The sequence below is a fragment of the Dermacentor albipictus genome, chromosome 7, assembly GCF_038994185.2.
Source record: "Dermacentor albipictus isolate Rhodes 1998 colony chromosome 7, USDA_Dalb.pri_finalv2, whole genome shotgun sequence".
In the NCBI taxonomy this organism is placed as follows: domain Eukaryota; kingdom Metazoa; phylum Arthropoda; class Arachnida; order Ixodida; family Ixodidae; genus Dermacentor; species Dermacentor albipictus.
The window spans coordinates 114,024,090-114,041,932 of record NC_091827.1 but is presented as its reverse complement, the minus strand read 5'-3'; the positions used below and the strand labels follow the sequence as shown (position 1 = coordinate 114,041,932).

At 41.7% G+C, this 17,843-nt stretch overlaps 1 protein-coding gene across 4 annotated transcripts in view; it reads left to right on the top strand.

The window, feature by feature from the left end:
* The window catches only part of PolQ (DNA polymerase theta), a 241,147-nt gene that overhangs the window by 186,983 nt on the left and 36,321 nt on the right, over positions 1 to 17,843 (top strand). For 3 of the 4 annotated variants that reach the window (XM_070522614.1, XM_070522613.1, XM_065438973.1), the window contains 2 exons: positions 3,239 to 3,435; positions 12,760 to 12,894. In XM_070522614.1, coding sequence (XP_070378715.1) covers positions 3,239 to 3,435; positions 12,760 to 12,894 — 332 coding nt within the window. Of the gene's footprint in view, positions 1 to 3,238; positions 3,436 to 12,759; positions 12,895 to 15,585; positions 15,788 to 17,843 lie in introns of those variants that run through there. The other variant, XM_065438974.2, reaches the window with a different exon arrangement.

The window sequence follows — 17,843 nt, the reverse complement described above, 5'->3', positions numbered from 1 at the left end:
ATGGAATAACCTACCATCACATATTGCTACTCAAACTGATTTCGCAACCTTTCAGGAACTTTTACACAATAGTTGCGTGTAAATATCCATCATGTACCGTTTCTTCATACGTTGTTCAGTGTATATATTGTTTTGATCATTTGTCTTACCATTCTTCGTGCACATTGTACAAGTCAATTCATGTCTCATTAATTTGTTAATGTGACAACTGACGCAGTTTCGAGCAACACACCGTTTTACTTCTTTTACATTGTACCTATTTAATTCCCTTAATTTATTTTCTCAGACAGTTTTGTATTTTCTGAGTTTCACTTGCCTAATGTATTTCGTATTTTGTTTTACTTGTGTATTTTGCTAAATATCGTACTTTTGTATAACTTTTGTGTTTTCTTTTGTAAAAATTTTTTTTGTATAACTTTTGTGTACTTCAGTTGTCTTTTTCCATAACGCGCAAAGCTCACATTTTTTTCATGTATCTGTACCCCCTATGTAATACCCCTTCGGGGGCCTTTAGGGGTATTATGAAATAAATAATAAATAAATAAAAGAAAAACCCAGCTAAATTCACTTTTCCTCGAATTTTGTGTTCCGAAAACATGTGCAGTCAGCTATACAAGCATTCAATTGCATTGCATGACTAGACCGGTACCTAAAGTGGGAACAAGAAAAGGACAGCATACAAGTGTTAGCTTCTGCACCTGTTTTTGTGGGCATGTTACACAAGTATAGAAGACACCATTCAAAGGGTCCCTGAAAAGTATTTTGTTGTGCGTCTAGACACTGGGGCTATCTCTTAAGGAATGTTTTCTTGCAAGAATTTAGTGTCGGCACACTACAACACAGGTATGAGTGGTTAAACAATACCCTCTGCTCAAGCAGTGGTGTTTCCCCTCAACATTTACGCTGTGTGGCCATCGCTATGTCCCGTCTCCTTCGTGCGGTGACGCAGGTGTTGTCTACTTTCGTTTCATTTGAACCGAGTGTGTTCCCACATCTCTTGTCTACACATTTTTCCTTGTTAAGCATGGGCTACATGGAGCGGAATTTCAAGTCTAATTTCATGCAGCTGATGGAGACACGGTGGCACTATGCACAATGATTGTTGGCTTGTGCTACATGAAGCGAAAAGAGGCCGACGCTGTGACGGCGTTTACCACATTGATGCGCACGTATATGCAATGTAAAAACTGCAAAGTAGCCGTTTTCGATTATATTTCGGTTTGATAGCAGCCTGATAACATGCAAATATATAATATCTTTGTTTACGATTGCTCATAAATGTTCTGTGTAGCCGTCAGTGGCAAAAAGTAAGCCTTGTCGCTAACTTGTGAATGTGGTGAAATGGGCTATTTAAATGTTTGCTTTACCCTAGAATAAAGAAAAGAAGAAAAAATCACATCGACATTGGAAATCGTGCCCATGCTTCTTGCGCGGGAGGCAGAGACTGTACCATTACATTAAAGTCTAACTCAAGAGGGCGGATCTTCGACAGACATTTTTACGCGCTGTTAGGCATGTTCAGCTGCCTTTGCAATGCTTTTTTCCGGACGTCAGCTTGTTAGGATATGTTTTTGCTGCCATTCTGGGCGAATTTTGCATAGGACTTCACTCTATGACAAATGCGCAACCTGCGGCCACCACTAAAGATGCCTTTTCAAAACTGCAGGTGATTGCTGTGTTGACTACCAAGGCGCTTGATGTTGACATTGACGTGCAGCTCTTGCATCTTCTGCAGTGTGTCAGTCGCTGCACTTTACTGCAAGACAAGTGTAATGCAGCGCTGGCACCATTTATGTTCCTGCCACCAAAGAAGACATTGCTGCTCCTAGTTTCATTTGAGAATTCCTCCGCATCTTATTGGCTGCCCACAGCAAGGACTGTTAGCAGTCTATCTGCGTGATCTTGCGGAAGTGGGCCATTGGTTTGAAGAAACATCTAGATTTATTACATTTGCTTAGTTATTTTTAAGCGTACATAAATTAATATACATATGTATGCTATTACATTCAGTTTCAGTTTATTATTCTTTAAGTACAATGAATGCGTAAGAGACTATATACAGACAAGGGTCCCAAAGTCAAAGACTGCAACGGGGCCCTCGGTTAATAATAACAATAGATATAGGTGTGAAAGATGAGCAATCTGAGTAAAAGAAACAAACACAATCACAAAAAATACAACATAGAAAGATTGAATAAACGAAAACAATTGTCAGTATACAAGCCTATAGTGCGTAAAAAAAAGCTGTCAATACAGACAAAGGGCAAATGTAGTGTAATGATTTATGTAAACTTAGTTATACATGTAAAAAAGGTGAAGGGCAAGACTAAATGGATCAAAGGATGAAGATTTAATGGTATTGGGTAAACCAGTCCACAGTTTTATAGCAGCGAATGATGTCATTTTTTCATAGTTAGAATAAACCATTGGCAGTAAAAACTTGGAGTTACGTGCAAACATGCTATTATTATTATTGATGAGGTATCTGGAATGAATTAATTCATATGATAGCTGTATAGTAAGTATTTTATAAAACATAATTATTAGATGATATTGGAACAAGTTCGTTACAACAACGATGTTATTTTCACGAAGTAATAGAGTAGCACTCATAGAAAAACCCGCTGTTAGTGATAATACATGTTTCTTGGTTTTGTTATTAATTAATAATTATTACACTATGGGGCTTTACATGCCGAAACCACGATCTAATTATGAGGCATGCTGTAGTGGGAGACACTGAAAATTCGGGCCACCTGGGGTTCCTTAACGGGCACCTAAACCTAAGTACATGGGTGTTTTCGCATTTCGCCCTCACTGAAATTCTGCCGCTGTGGCCGGGATTCGATCCCGCGACCTCGTGCTCAGCAGCCAAACACCGTATCACTAAACAGCTGCAACTGGTGTGTATCATATTAAACAAAAGCTGAATAAAATGGCATGTTTCAAGCATTCTTGGTGACATAACGTGGGTAGCCGATTCGATCGTTCGCACAAGTGCTCCCACACTACATAGCGTGTGAATTGATGGCTGAAAACACAGGGAAGCAGTGGTGCTGTGATCAGTAGTGATGCACATTTTTACAACCTTATAATTAATTACACACTTTACATATGCCTCCTAATGTCCCTATCGACTCAGTACGTTTATACACAGTCCTAAAATTTAAGTATAGCTGATGACTTTGAATTGTTTACTTGCTACTTCACTGCCATACCAACCTGTGATCTCACGCAGAGCAAGAGGTGCAGCTGCTTGGTGTACTGTCCAAGATGGATCTCAATGGGATCGGCTACGACCCAGTTTGCACGCAGCAGACAGTGGCGCAAGTGGACAGTGCTCTGGAGGCACTCGAAAGGGAGGCCTGGGCTCTGGCCGGGCGCCAGTTTGCACTAGGCTCTTCCCGACAGGTGGACGCCACAATGAAGTCTAAGGTTTACTTTGCTTTGTCGCATCCCTTTCCTAGCTTTACTTTCATGCTCTAAAGGGCAAATCTGGGGACTGCGCTTAGGTACTACGGAGGGGAACACGTTTTGCTACATCTGTCCCTAGCTGACTTATGCATACTGTGTGACGGCAGCGGATAAACATACTCCATTATAGACTATTTTTTCGTTCATGTTTTCGTGCTACCGCGTGCAAAAGCATTGCACTCATGACTGCAGTCCTCAATGGAAATATTGAAATATTATGAAAAAATATTGATAGTCTTGGCTCTCTTCTGTCATTGCATACTTTCCCGTTTGATGTTATTGCTACATCAGAAACATGGCTGCGTTTAGATGAATTGTACCATATACCCGGATATTCACTCCTTTCCACTCCTCGAAGTACAGTAAATAGATGTGGTGGTGTTGGACTTGAGGTCTTCTATATTGTGCTCAATCATTAAGGAATACTCTTGCTCATAGCGAATCAATTTGATATGCTTATTGTGAATTCTCAATGCTTTGTTGCAGTGGTAATTTATCGTGCTCTTAACAAGAACAAATAAACTTTTATGCAACTTTTCGAGCATTCATTAGTTTGTTTAACCAATTTAAATAAACAAATAATATGTGGAGGCCTTAATATTGATGCTATAAACGAACATGACAGGGACTATTTTAATGTTGTTAGATCATATGGATTCCATAACGTCATTAAAACCCCGACACATATAACTTCATTGACATCCACACTGATCAATCATATCTTATGCAACTTTAACACCAATTCAAGCTTGTGTAATGTTTATGATTCGGCTGGAACGGATCATTCTGCTACCGCCATCTTTTTCCATTGAATCACTCATTCTCAGGGTCGTTCTCATATTTCTCATTGAGTTAACTATCCAGTATTATGCGAGTGCCTCTGCTCTTTAACTATAAATCTGCAGAAAAATGCAAATAAGCAATCTGACAGTTTCAGCAAAGCGTTGTGTGATACATTAGCACAATCTTCAAACAGCATAGTAAAAAGATATCATAGCACTCCTATCTGTCCTTGGATGATGAAAGGACTGCTAAAATTAATTAAAGATAAAGACTTTTGGCACACTAAAGTAAAGTCACATAGGGGTAACAGATATTATGAACAAAAATTTCGTATGGCTCGACATTTAGTAAGTAGCGCTATGCGTATACGTAAAAAAGAGTATTACACAAATTTAATAGCCTGTAATTCTGGTAATTCAAATGCTGCGTGGCACATTATCAACTCAGTAATCAAGCCATCGGTTAGAGAATATACAATGCCAGACTTGAAAATCTTAGGAAGATCTATGGATCCTTATTAACATCGTTTGAACTCATACCTCTGTATGATTGGTCAAGCAATATCTAATAATATACCTTTTCTTTCATCTATTACATACCCAGAAAGGACGACAAACTCATTTGGTTTTATGGACATTACAGCGGAGGAGATAGTGTTCATAGTTAACGGCATGCCATTCGAACATTCTACTGGTCGTGATAAAGTATCCACAGTGACCTTCAAGCATTGTATTGGTATACTGTGCAAGCCATTAGAAAAAATATTCAATCTTTCTTTCTCTACTGCTACCTATCCAGACTTATTAAAGATCACTAAGTTTCTTCCTATTTACAAACATGGGGCCATAATTTGTTCAACAACTACTGTCCTATACTTGTCTTAAGTTGCCTAACACCGTCTTTGAAAAACTTATCGCCCAACGAATCACTTGATTTCTTGAACATGAATACATTTTGTCTTACTGCCAGCATGGTTTTTGAGCTAAAAGATTGACAAGCACAGCAGTATTAGCTTTGTCTGACTACATAAATTCTAACTTGAACAACAACAAAAGTGTCCTAGGCATATTTCTAGATGTGAGAGAAGTGTTTGACACTGTGGATCATGACATACTGCTAAATAAGTTAGGATGCTATGGTTTTCGAAGTCTAACTCTTGAATTTTTCCACAGCTATCTTAGGGTTATTCCTGGGGGCAAACGGGGTAAACAAAAGAACAATACGACACATCACAAGCAAGACTGTGGAGGTAATAAGACTGCTAAGGAGAATCACTAACAGACACAGAGGGCTGGGAGAGGAGAGCGCTATGAGACTGGTCCATGTTTTCGCCTTGTGTCACTTCTCCTATGTAGCTAGGATGCTCAGTTGGACACAGACAGAGCTAAACAAGTTGAACAGATTAATTAAAAGGCTAGTCAAAACAACAGTGGGGTTACCGATTAACACGCCAGATAATAAATTAATGAAACTGGGGCTCCACAACACAATAGCTGAGATAATTGAAGCTCAGCAAATTGCCCACAGAGAGAGGCTCTCTGAAACAAGGCCAGGTAGAGCAATACTCGAAGAAGTAGGGTGGTGCCCAACCGAATCCAAAATTTCAGGTGAAGGCATAGTAGAACTAAAAGATAGCATAAGAGAGATAATCAAGATGACTCCTTTCCCCAGAAATATGCACCCGGTGCACAACCTGGAAAGATGAAAGGCAAGGGCCAAAGCTCTCCTGCAAGAGATTGAACACGACAGAGAACATGCGGCTTTTGTAGATGCTGCATGGGTCAGAGGAAAGAAAGCCTTTGCGGCAGTAGTAGTAGATGCAGATGGTCTCACTCGGGATGCTATTACAATCATGACTAAAGACACGACAGTCACGGAACAAGTAGCGATAGCATTGGCATTAAGAAATAATAAGTGGGCGAAGATTTACAGTGGGCTTCTTCGATTTTCGGAGTTCTGGCAGCCCGCTGGGAGCCAGACGGCAGCCAGCTAGTTCCGGTTCTGACAGGAAGTCACGTGGGTTGGGATCCCCAAGACAACCCGAACCTGCCCGAAGTTTGCAAAATCGAACGCCGGTACAGCTGGCCAAATGTAAACATGCTACCAGCATGGCAGCGCCCGTCGAGGCCGACGCGCGCTCGGCGTCGATTTGTGCGTTGCCAGCTTGAAAATATATAGTTGTATTCAGGAACACGATCACTTTCGCGCGATTTCGCGCGACTCGGCCAACCTCGCCTTGCGCAGCGCAACCGATGGCCTCCGACGAAGCGCATGACAAGACGCGAAATCCTGATTGTATACTCGAAAGCGATAGCTGGAGGATCTCTGCTCGCAGCAATCACGTCGACCACCGGCGACAATGATGAGTTGGCGTTGTGTCATCACAAGACATGAAAAAGCAGGTTAACGGGTACGTCTCATACGCATAAAATTTCGCGCCGACCTGTTTGGGCTTCGATTTCAGAAAGTTTGTTGTGGCTGATGGTGCTTCTCATTTAAGGAGCTGGGGACGCGGCTGGCACGTGAAAATGCATGTCGCCTGTGACCAGCGAAACGTTTCACACGAAAAACAACGTTGGTCGCAATCATGAGAGCAATAAGCCAATATACTACCGAGTGCAATCTGTGTATTCTTAGATCAACGGCCTGCAGTTCGAACACATGTCGGTTTCGAGCTGCCACCCAAGCATACGACGGAGAGACGGAGCACACACGGGCTAGCTGCAAAGCCTTAGCTAACTGCAGAAAAAGGAGATACATCCGCATGCATACGCGAGATATGTGAAAAGGAACGCCATCAGTGAAAGACGAACCCAAAATGTACCGCAATGTGTGAATGAGCGCCTACAGCTTGCGTGGAACACGATGCAGATAACATGCACGCATGAGAGCGCGGCGTGCTGATCACCGCCGCGAAGAAGCAATCAGGGGACACACACACACACAAAAGCTTCAAACGGTTCACCACGGCTCGTATCACACCGCTTCGCGATGCGGAACGGAGCGTTAGCACCTAAAACGATAACGCTAGAAGTAAGGAAATCCGAAGATGACCGTAGACAGTTGGCTGAGCGAGGTAAGTTTAAGTCCTCAAGCGCCCGTGTAGCAATCCGTGAAGTCCCCGTAAAGATGGCGGCGAGCGCCCATCGCCTCTTTTAGTCGTCTGCTAGCCAGAGAACTTCCAGAGAGCAGCCAGACCAAAATCGTCCTGGCAGGTTCTGGCAGCCCGCGGGTAGCCAGAACCGTCCAGCGCGAGCAAAACGAACGCCCGGCGGAAGTGCGTAGTGCGGTGGGCGGAGCAACCCGAGAAAAACGAAGACGCTCTGGCTGGCTCTGGCAGCCCGCGAGTAGCCAGAAGTGGAAAATCGAAGAAGCCCAGTGACTGTAAGATGGCTATTGGACACTTTACCAATGGCTTTGTAACCAAAAGGGCTACCCAGCTGATCGGTGAGTTGGACAACCAAGGGATCGAAATCCGCTGGTTTCCTGCGCGCATTGGGTCTGTCGATCCATCTCGGAGGAATTTAAACTAGATGGCTAACGCAGCTGCATGAGGACTTACTATCCGTGCACTATGCGACCAGGACCTTAATAATATACAGGAGGAGAACAGGGACCAATTGCTTTCATATAATGAAATCACGAGGCATTACTACATGAACAGAAGGGAATTCCCAGTGCCACACGCTAAGCTCAATAGAGCTCAAGCGGTGACTCTGAGATTGTTGCAGACAAAAACATATCCAAGTCCAAACTTTATTAATAAGCTATATCCTCAAAGAGAGGTACCAATCAGTTGCGAGAAGTGTAATGGCATCATTACTCTGGATCACATGCTTTGGCAGTGTCCTGTGACTTTCACAGACTGACAAAGACAGAGACTGGTTGCGGCGAGTCCTACACAGTGGAGTTCTTTTCGATCAAGTACAGGCCATCCAGAAGGCCCACGATACGTCGGTTAGGTTAAACCTTACTGTCCCGACGTGGGAGCTGCCTGCGTCAACCTAAGGGTTGATCTTCAGGACATTAAATAAAGTTCATCATACCATACCATACCATACCATATCTCAATAACAGAAAACAACTAGTTGCCATTGCAGATACCAAATCCGACGTTTCTGACGTTGTTACAAGTGTCCCACAAGGCTCAGTACTGGGGCCAATATTTTTTTCTTTATTTGTAAACAATCCTCCTAATGCCTTAGAAAACTTTTCTGCTGTAATGTATGCAGACGACACTGTTGTACTTTATGCGCTAGACTCCTTGGACAAAACATTCTAAGTGGCTAATAATGAACTTCTAAGTGTTTACGAGTGGTTGACGTAGGGTAAGCTAACTCTGGATACCAAGAAAACTAAATATATTCTCTTCACTTCTTTGTGGAAAGCACCTCTAGGAGAATGTCGTTCGCTTTCTCTGAACCATAATACACTTGAGCGGGTGAATTCAATTCAATACTTGGGCATCACACTAGATGAGCATCTTCATTGGAAGCATCACATTGCATTGCTCTGTAAAAAGTTAAGCAAAGCTTGTTTTATTCTGTACAAATGTCGTTATTACTTCGACACTGCCACTCTGAGAGCAATTTACTGTAGCATATTCTATAGCCATCTGTCCTACTGAAATTCATCTTGTGGTAATACGTACTACGTTTCATATGTGGAACCTATTGTACTTTAGGAAAGGGCCTTGCAATTTATGACTTTTTCGGATTACAATGCTAAATCAATGCCACTGTGTCAAAGTTTAAATATACTGCCTTTTAATTTATTACTGAATTTAGAACAACATTAAGTACTTCTAATAGCATAACCACTAACTGCCCTTCAAGTTCATCAAATTTTTTATACTCCAGAAGCAATACATGCAGCGCACTTGAGGGAAATTTTCTCTTGCCAAAAATGCATTATCTAAATGGAAGGGAGAGGTTAAACAACATTGGAGCACTCTTATGGAACAGCTTACCATCGAAAGTAAAACAACCCAAATTTTTTTCAGTATCATTGAAATCCCATTATCACTCACTACTGTTATCTGCATAGGGTTTTCATCTCGCTGGTGTATTTATCGGTTGTTTTTTTTCTTCATTTGCAGTGTCTAGTTACTAAGTACAAATTCCTTTCTGTAAGTTTCTCGTAGCTATTACAAGTACCCTGCCTTGTGTTTATAAATGAATATTTATGTATATATGATTCGTCGGGCTAATAAAATTCAGTTATTTGGTTGGAGTCAGTCTTAAAGTCCTAATATATGATTTATGTATATATGATTTATTTATACTTTATTGTATTGCCGTTGTGATTGAGAATAATAACTAGCATGCACCCCAACTAGCTTTGAGCTAGGGATTCAGATGTCTTGCACAATATTTTAAGTGTACTTTTCCTATTTTGAATAAACTTTTCTATTTCCTTCCAATATCAAATCGGATATCAGAAATTTTAATCCAACTTCTTGATGCTTACAAATCTTGTGCAAAATAAAATGCAGTGCTGCAGATGCTCAGGAGGCTACTCACAATACGTAACAAGAATGTTGATAGCTATCAGTAACTTAAGCACCTAGGAATTCAGATATGTAACATACTCTACTTTTATTAACCCATTAAAATGCCAAGAAAAATATACCAGGTCAATTTTGTTGACTTTTGGTACTAGACGATCTTTTTGCACTCTAAATGCATTGTCAAAGTTTAACGAGTGCTGCTTTATTTTTTGAAACGCTACGATGGCATACTTTATAAAGTACACTGGACCTTTATGGGAGCAAAACATGATGCAGGTCATCAAATGTATGTGCTATATTTTTGGAGCTTCCTAAAACCAAAAGGCTTGAAGTGAAGAGTCAAACAAAACTTTACGCAAGACCACATAACCTTCTGGTAGCAAAATTAGCCTATTAGTGGGAAATATTCTTTATTAGGCAGGTGTTTTTACTATTCAAGTGTGTAACATGGCTTCGTCAAGTAATGCGGAAAGGCTTTGATGTGTCTTTCAGAGGCAAATGCGATACAAATGTATTATTGATGCAGATCTAGACGTGATATTTTATGAAGGATGAAGGCATTCAAGATTAAAACATTCAGCATTTGTTTCAGTGGTAGTTGAAACATTCATCTGACTGGTGGCATCTCCTCCAATGAGAGTTGATTCTTGAATTACAGTCATGTTGTGTGACTTGCTGGGTGACATTTTCGTTTCAATTTTCTGATGTTTCAAGAGATGGGGTCTATGTCTGGTTCCCCAGCCTAGGTGGCCCTACCTTTATTGCATAACTCATCTTGATTGGCAGAGGAATATACAGCGTCTTTATTGTTTTTTGTTCCCTTCCACCTATTTTCCAATTTGTAATAAAATGATGCATAAATATCTGTATTTTTATGTAATCTTGGTATGATATCAAAATCGTTTATCTTAATTTACTGTAATGCTGCTCGCTATCTTATTGACTGAGAAGACAAGGGCATCGTTATCTTTGCATCGGCAGTAAGATAGGAACCAGAAGTAAGAATAGCAATGTTGATGTAATTCTTATTTTTTTATTACCTGCAACCATCTCTGAAGTATTTGTAGCCACAAAAAAAAAATATATTTTCATGGAAAGGTAAAAAAGATATACTATTTGCTTTCAGAACAAGCACGACCTCTAGCATATGCACAGACCCAGCCTACTTTACAATGTACACCTGCATTCATCTTCTTGCGAGGCTATAAATATGAACTATATATAGAATGTCTGTATTGTTTACGCCATTTCATTCTAAAACATGCACACAAACTTCAGCTTCGAGAAATGCATGCTACGCTGTACCACTTTATAGTTTTTTGTCTGCTGCAGGACGTATTTGATCTATTCATCGCCAGACATAAAGAAGTGCTAAACATCTCAGGTGCTGCTGCGTATGCACCTGCTATTAAAGGAATGCTGCATGGCAGCATTCTTGAAACAACTGCGTTGTTGCATCTGGATATACAACTGACGAGTGCACGTGGCTGGCTTGCTTGCTGGAACATGGAGGAGCTATCGCAAACAAGCTATAGACTGACTTAGTAGTTCTGCGGAAACCCGCAAGGTGGAGAAGTAATTGATAAAGGGAAAATCAGACATCCACCCGTTCGTAGCAATTGCTACGAAGGAAACCCAATCGAGTTCCTTGAAAGAAAAGCCTCGGAGTTGAAGAAAAATTTGTCCTGGTCTGGGACTCGAACCCGGGACCACTGCCTTTCCGGGGCAGCCGCTCTACCATCTGAGCTAACCAGGTGGCTAGCAGATAGCAGGGCGAAGGTTGGGTTTCCTTTGTAGCAATTGCTACGGACGGGTGGATGTCTGATTTTCCCTTTATCAAGCCATACATTGTCACACATTTTATTAGAGAAGACACTGCTTAGCTATGTGGCATAGAATGCACTGTCTTTAATTCCTAACTGCTATGACAAGCACTCAAAAATTTATTAAAAGGGCAAATTAAAAAGAAATGTGCATTTATTTTGCTTTTATTCTTTCTAGAAATTAAGATACCAGGAATGCCTGTGGCACTTCTACCATTCTTGTTGAAGAAAATAGCTAAAGATGTTTTGTATTGTTTACTTATGTGTCAAAATTACCAGGTAATGCAATCTTTGTGATGATGAGTTATTTCGTCATTGGCACTTAATGGCTTAGCATCCGACAGTTACAATTTGCTACCACAAAAATTACAACATACTGAAACCCTTGCAATTCTTACAGCAGTCTTTTTAAATAATTCTTCCTTTTCATACAGATTAGTGCAGGAAATGAAGTCAATCAGATCGCTTAGAAGTTTATTCAACTTGTATTTGCTTTCCCATATGCAATCATTGCTATTTGAATTGCTTTTGTGTGGAGTTTGTGTGTTAGTCTTTTGTTTCTATAGAATCACTTGTGTTCACACAAAGCGGACTTTTTTTTTCATATTTGGCATTTGACTGTTCTGGTTTTTATTTTATGAAGATGTATCATCCATGCTTGCAGTGCTGCACTGCTATTTCGTTGCATTGTATAAAGAACGAATTTGTTGGATGCAATAATTATGATTTATTTCTACTGGCTTTCAGTACGACAGTTTTTTATAATGAGTGAAGCATCCCCGAATCCCTCAAAACTTGTATATGTCACAGGTATTTGGGGCTCTCTCGGGCATTAAAATTGGGTCGTATATAAGTTGTGGGGTTTAATGCCCCAGAACTGCACAATGTATTTTGAAGAACACTGTGGTGGAAGGCTCTGGAATAATTTTGACCACCAGCAGTTCATCAACGTGCACCCGTGGCACATCGCACGAGCATTTTTGCATTCTGTCCTCATTTGTGTGCGGCCGGACCCCACCTCGGAATCGAACCAGTGACCTTGTGCTCTTAAGCGCAGCACCATAGTCACTGAGCTACCACGGAAGATGTCGCTTGTCAGGCATTGTGTTTGTTTTAGTCCTAATGACTTTGATGTGCAAATGTAAATAATCCGATCTAACGGCCTTTCAGGTGGCACCACTGGTAAAAGGCCCCTTGCTCCGTGGCGCCCTAAGCAGCCGGGCGGTTCTCACCCGGCTTTCCGCGATGCACCCGCTGCCAGCCAAGGTGCTAGACTGGAAGAAGCTGCGCGGTGTCGTCGCTCTGGTGAGTCGGGTGTTGGCAAGAGGCACCACACAGACTACAGTAAAAGGAACTCGCTTGATCAAATACGTCCATTTATTTCGAGCGTCCTCCAGGTCAAATGACATTACAGAAGGGAATGAATAATACAAGGAAATGTGTGAAAACAGTTTGTGATGGAACAGAAATATTCCTTACTACACGGAAATCTGCATCAAATTTAAAACAATTGTTCTCTTGGTATACAATGTTAGGGCATTCAAGAATATGTACGGTTGTCTACCATTGTTGCTACTAATGCTGGGAGGCGATGCTGTTCATTGGATGTGCATGGTAGGTAAGAATTAAGAAAGGGAGCAGTCTGACAGTGTGGAATGCCAACTTTGTAACTGTGATCTAGTCCATGCGAAATGTACTGCAAGGGAAGAATTTAGGGGTGTAATAACACAAGCTCTTGGGGCAGTTGGTGCATAACGAACTTGAAAAAGGGATACCAGTGAAACACAAAGGGACGTGTGCGCAAGGAAAGGGCATTTACAGCATTCTGCTGGCTTGTGGCAAAGTATATATAGGCCAGACAGGTAGGTGTGTCAATAACTGCCTGCAAGAACATAATAATATTTGGGGTTTTACGTGCCAAAAAACCTGCAAGAACATAACACATCCTTAAGCGGGCATCAGGGAAGCAGTTTGGCACTTTTTTTACCGCAGCTGCAAGAAGTGCAAAAAAAGTACGCCACTGTTTGGTCGTGTGACCATTTTAGGGAGGGGTAAAACTAGATACGAATGGGAAATCTTAGAAGCTTTTCACATTGGAAGTGAGAAAGAAAATTATGTGAGTGATACGTCCTTGTGTTTAACCAACAAGGAACGTGCTTACCTATCGAGTAGGTAAAAGGTGATTAAAGAACTGACATTGATGCATGGTCTTGGGACAAGTACATTTCGTGTATGCGTCGGCTGTTTTTGTGCGGCAATGTACTTTTCGAGGTGTTATCAATGCACATATGTCTTGGGAGGAGTTGAAGATGCGCATGCGTCAGACATTATATTCCAGTAAAGTACAGTTGGAAGTCCAGCGTTTGTCCGTGTCTCACGCATTTTCCTTGTGTGCGCGTCCTTTGTGTTTCACTGGTATCCCTTTTTCAAGTTTAGGGGTGTGCGAATACCGAATGGTAGATTTCGAGTCGAATCAAGTAAAAAATGCCGAATATTGAATTGAATATCAGAAAATTTAACACAAACATTTATGCTTCCAAAATTTGTGCAAAAGACACGGTGCTGCACATGCTTAGGAGGCTAATCGCATTACTTAACAAGAATCGTGCTAGCTATAAGTAACTTAGGTACCTATGAACCGAGATGTATAGTAGGCACTCTACTCTTAATAAACGGAACATCAAATTAGCATGTGAGCTCTGTTAAAGGGACACTAGAGGCAAACACTAAGTCAAGCTAAAGTGATAGATTAGTGCTCGAGAATCTCTAAGGTGTCAATATTATCGTGAACAGAGCCTTAACCCTTTGAGGGTCGAATTATTTTGAAGAAAACTTTCCCCAGTGGTCAAATTATTTTATTGCAGATATTGAATGTACAAGATGTATAAAGCCGGGAATAAATAGTAAAAAAAAAAAATTAGGGAACAGTATTTTGGTGTCGGCATCACTCAGAACTGCAATATGTTCAATAGTATTTTAGAGTGTGGTACTCCTTGAAACACGAGTCTCCGCGCAGCCGCAGAGAGCGAGAATACCTCATGAGCGGCGGTGATAAACGAGCTAAGAGCCGTGCCAATCAAGATAGAAATCAACTTCCGCCGCCCCTGCGATAGCGTGCCGACAAAGATAAAAATCACGTTTCGCGCGCCTCCGTTGCGGCGAAACCGAAACCGCGAAAGCACGTTGCTGCTTAGAGCGAGAATACCCCGCGAGCGGCGGTTATAAACAAGCTAAGAGCAGCGCCAATCAAGATAGAAATCAACTTCCACAGCATTTGCAAGAAAGTGCCGACAAAGAGAAAAATGACGTTTCGCGCGCCTCCGTTGCGATCACGCGGCGAAACCGAAACCGCAAAAGGGGTGTGGCCGCAGTCTGCGCGACGCACTGAAGCTTGCAGTCAGTTCTGTTTATCTCCCCAAGAAGGTAGCACAAATTTCGAACGCTTCTTGTAAGACCTAAGAGGTGGCAGCACCTCCCAGTAAGCGTGCATCGTCATTATGGCGCGAAATTTCAAACAGAGGGTCAAAACCGTACCCGTACGGCGAAGACCTTGTGGGACAGAAAACCGCCGCCGTACATGTACGGCAAAAACCGTCAAAGGGTTAATAATCGAGAAATCAAGGCAAATGCAGGACATCATTAGAGACTCCCCTGGGACATTCAAGCACTTGCCCGATGGTGAAAGCACTCCTCAGTTAAATTCTGTCACTAGTACTCAACTACTCGTTGCAAAAAACACCCTTGTATTGTATTATAAGATGAAATAAAATGCTACTTGTCCTGTTCCATTTTATGTTTAGAAAAAGAACTTAATGAAAGTACCCTTGACAAGGATCCAAGCGGTCCAAAGGTTTCATTTTCACTCGACTCTGCACTGCCCATGCTTTCGCGTTTCAGTAGTTTCGTTATCGCGTAGTGCTGCGCTGGTTTTGCTGTCTCACGAAACTCGCACAAACTGCAAGTAGCAGAGAACAAAACTTCCATATCATATTGCAGGATGCCCGAACGGTCTACGCCACTTGACCAAAAAGCAGTTGCAGTGGCGAATCCACCGCTCTGTCTTGGCTCGGTGCCTCCGTCTGTCGGGCACCGTTTTACTCACCGATGGCAGCAAAGGGCGATGATGGCATATGCAATGTTACTCCTCCTCCGATTGGGTGGTGGGAGATTTGAATTTCGAAAAAGGTATTTGGACCCTTCAGATACAGTTTTCTCGTAAACTAAGTCTTTACACGGCACGAAAGAAGCGTTGCGAGGTTTCTGGAAAGGTACTTAAACAGTCCACGTCGACTTGGTATTTGCCTGCAAAGCTCATCCTCGGTAGTGTTTATAGCTGCAGCGGTTACTTCCGAAAGCACATTGATGTTCTGCAAACAGAATTTTTCTATCTGAGCAGCCTCTAAAAATGTAAGAGTCCCGCCTCCAGTAACGTTGAGGAGTGAGAGCGATGTGGATATCCCGCCTTGCAAATTGTGAAAGGCGCCTATCGTTCTGCTTTCACAGGGGTGGGTGTAACTGTGGTTAACCACCTACATTTTGACCTTTTGAACCACTTTTGAAAAGAAAAAAGCTGGTACGATAAGTTTACATTGTTGTACAGGCATTTCTTATATTTGTACTGCGTTTTTCCCCAAGTACACGCCTACGTGATTGCTGGCTGGCCCTCGTCGTCGTTTTGTGGATAGGCAAGCCAAGCCAACTCATAGAATACAAAGACAGTGCTACTTTTCTACTCGCTACAAACAAAGGCCTATCTGTACATTGTAAGGTAGAAAAATGTACACCGCATTTCAGTACCAATAAAAAGACCAGGAACCGCATACACTAGTAGGAGGTCACGCGATAGGTCACTTGTGCATCTTCATGTTTTCGTGCCTGGGGTGCCAAAGGTAATTTTTTGCGACTTTTAGTGAAGAATTAAAAATATCAATCCACGTTTAATGAGAAAAACAATGTCTCGTTTTAGCCACTACAATATACAATCTTTCCATCATCAGTATTACCTCTATTCATGTTCTGAGCGCTTGTCTGTCCCTTGAACAACTCGGTTCAAATACGAACATCTGGAAAATATTTTTTATTGATGGAATGTCTGTCAAATAGGACCAAGTGCTTTTTCCCTCTGAAACTGAAGAAATAGCAAAGCGGTCCTAAAAACCAATACAGTGAAATCTCGATATATTGAACTTCAGGGGACCACAGTAAATTGTTCATTATTCTGAAAGATTGTTATAGTGAAAGCCCCCAAATTAACCATTCTGCTTATCAACCCATCAATTCACAAGTTGTCACCATATGAGCTATCTACGAAAACGTCGCTATTGGCTCTTGATATGTGCTGTTGCTATTTTCTATAGATTCCGCCACCAGGCACCACCGAAGCACCGCATAATAAGAGTGATGTGCGCAAAACATACTGATGCCGAGAAAACTACTGACTAAAAGGTAGCTCCAGGTTGCCTCCAAAGTGCATTGTTTCTTGCTTTCTGTTTATTTTTCACATTTCTTGCTGTGGACACCACAACTGTCTTGCTCGAAGCAGACACCTGAACTACGTCAAAGTGCAAGCGTGCGTAAATGATACCATCTTGAAAGGGCAAAGTGCGACCGTGTGGCATCCCCACAAGTACGGAGGTGACTTTTCACTGCTTGCATAGCTAGTACAGCCGCAGAAAGAAGTGCCAAAGAAGGAGGCGTACGCAGAAAGAAGAGTGAAAAAAGGAAGAGACGCGCCTCTTTTGTTAGGCTACACTTTTCTGGACGCAAAATGCACTTGCAAAACCCGATGTGCCGGTGCCTCCGCTTGCCCGCATTCTCTTTTTGTCGGGTGCCGTCTCACGTTTTCTGAACCAATGCACCGCGACATCTGCTCTCTGCACCTTGTCGTTTCGGCTGCCGTGAAGGATACACGGAAATCTAAGAATCCCCCGATTTTGGAATATTAGTTCGTAGTACTGAGGCACTGTTAACATCACAGGGAAACTGAATAATGACTGTTATTCGTAAAAGTTTGATATTCTGAAGTTCATAGAACTGAAATATTTTTACATTGAGCTATAAGAAGTTAGCAGAGAATTTCTGAAGAGCTTGTTTATCTGAAAAGTTCGTTAATGTGGTGTTCGTAGTAACGAGGTTTCACTGTAGCGTTCTCAGTTTAATAGTGAGCCATATTGTGCTTAATGGCAATCTTCTATTGCTTAGAAAGTATTTCTTTCCAGTTTTCTTCCTGAAAACAGGAGTGTTTTTTTTTCCGT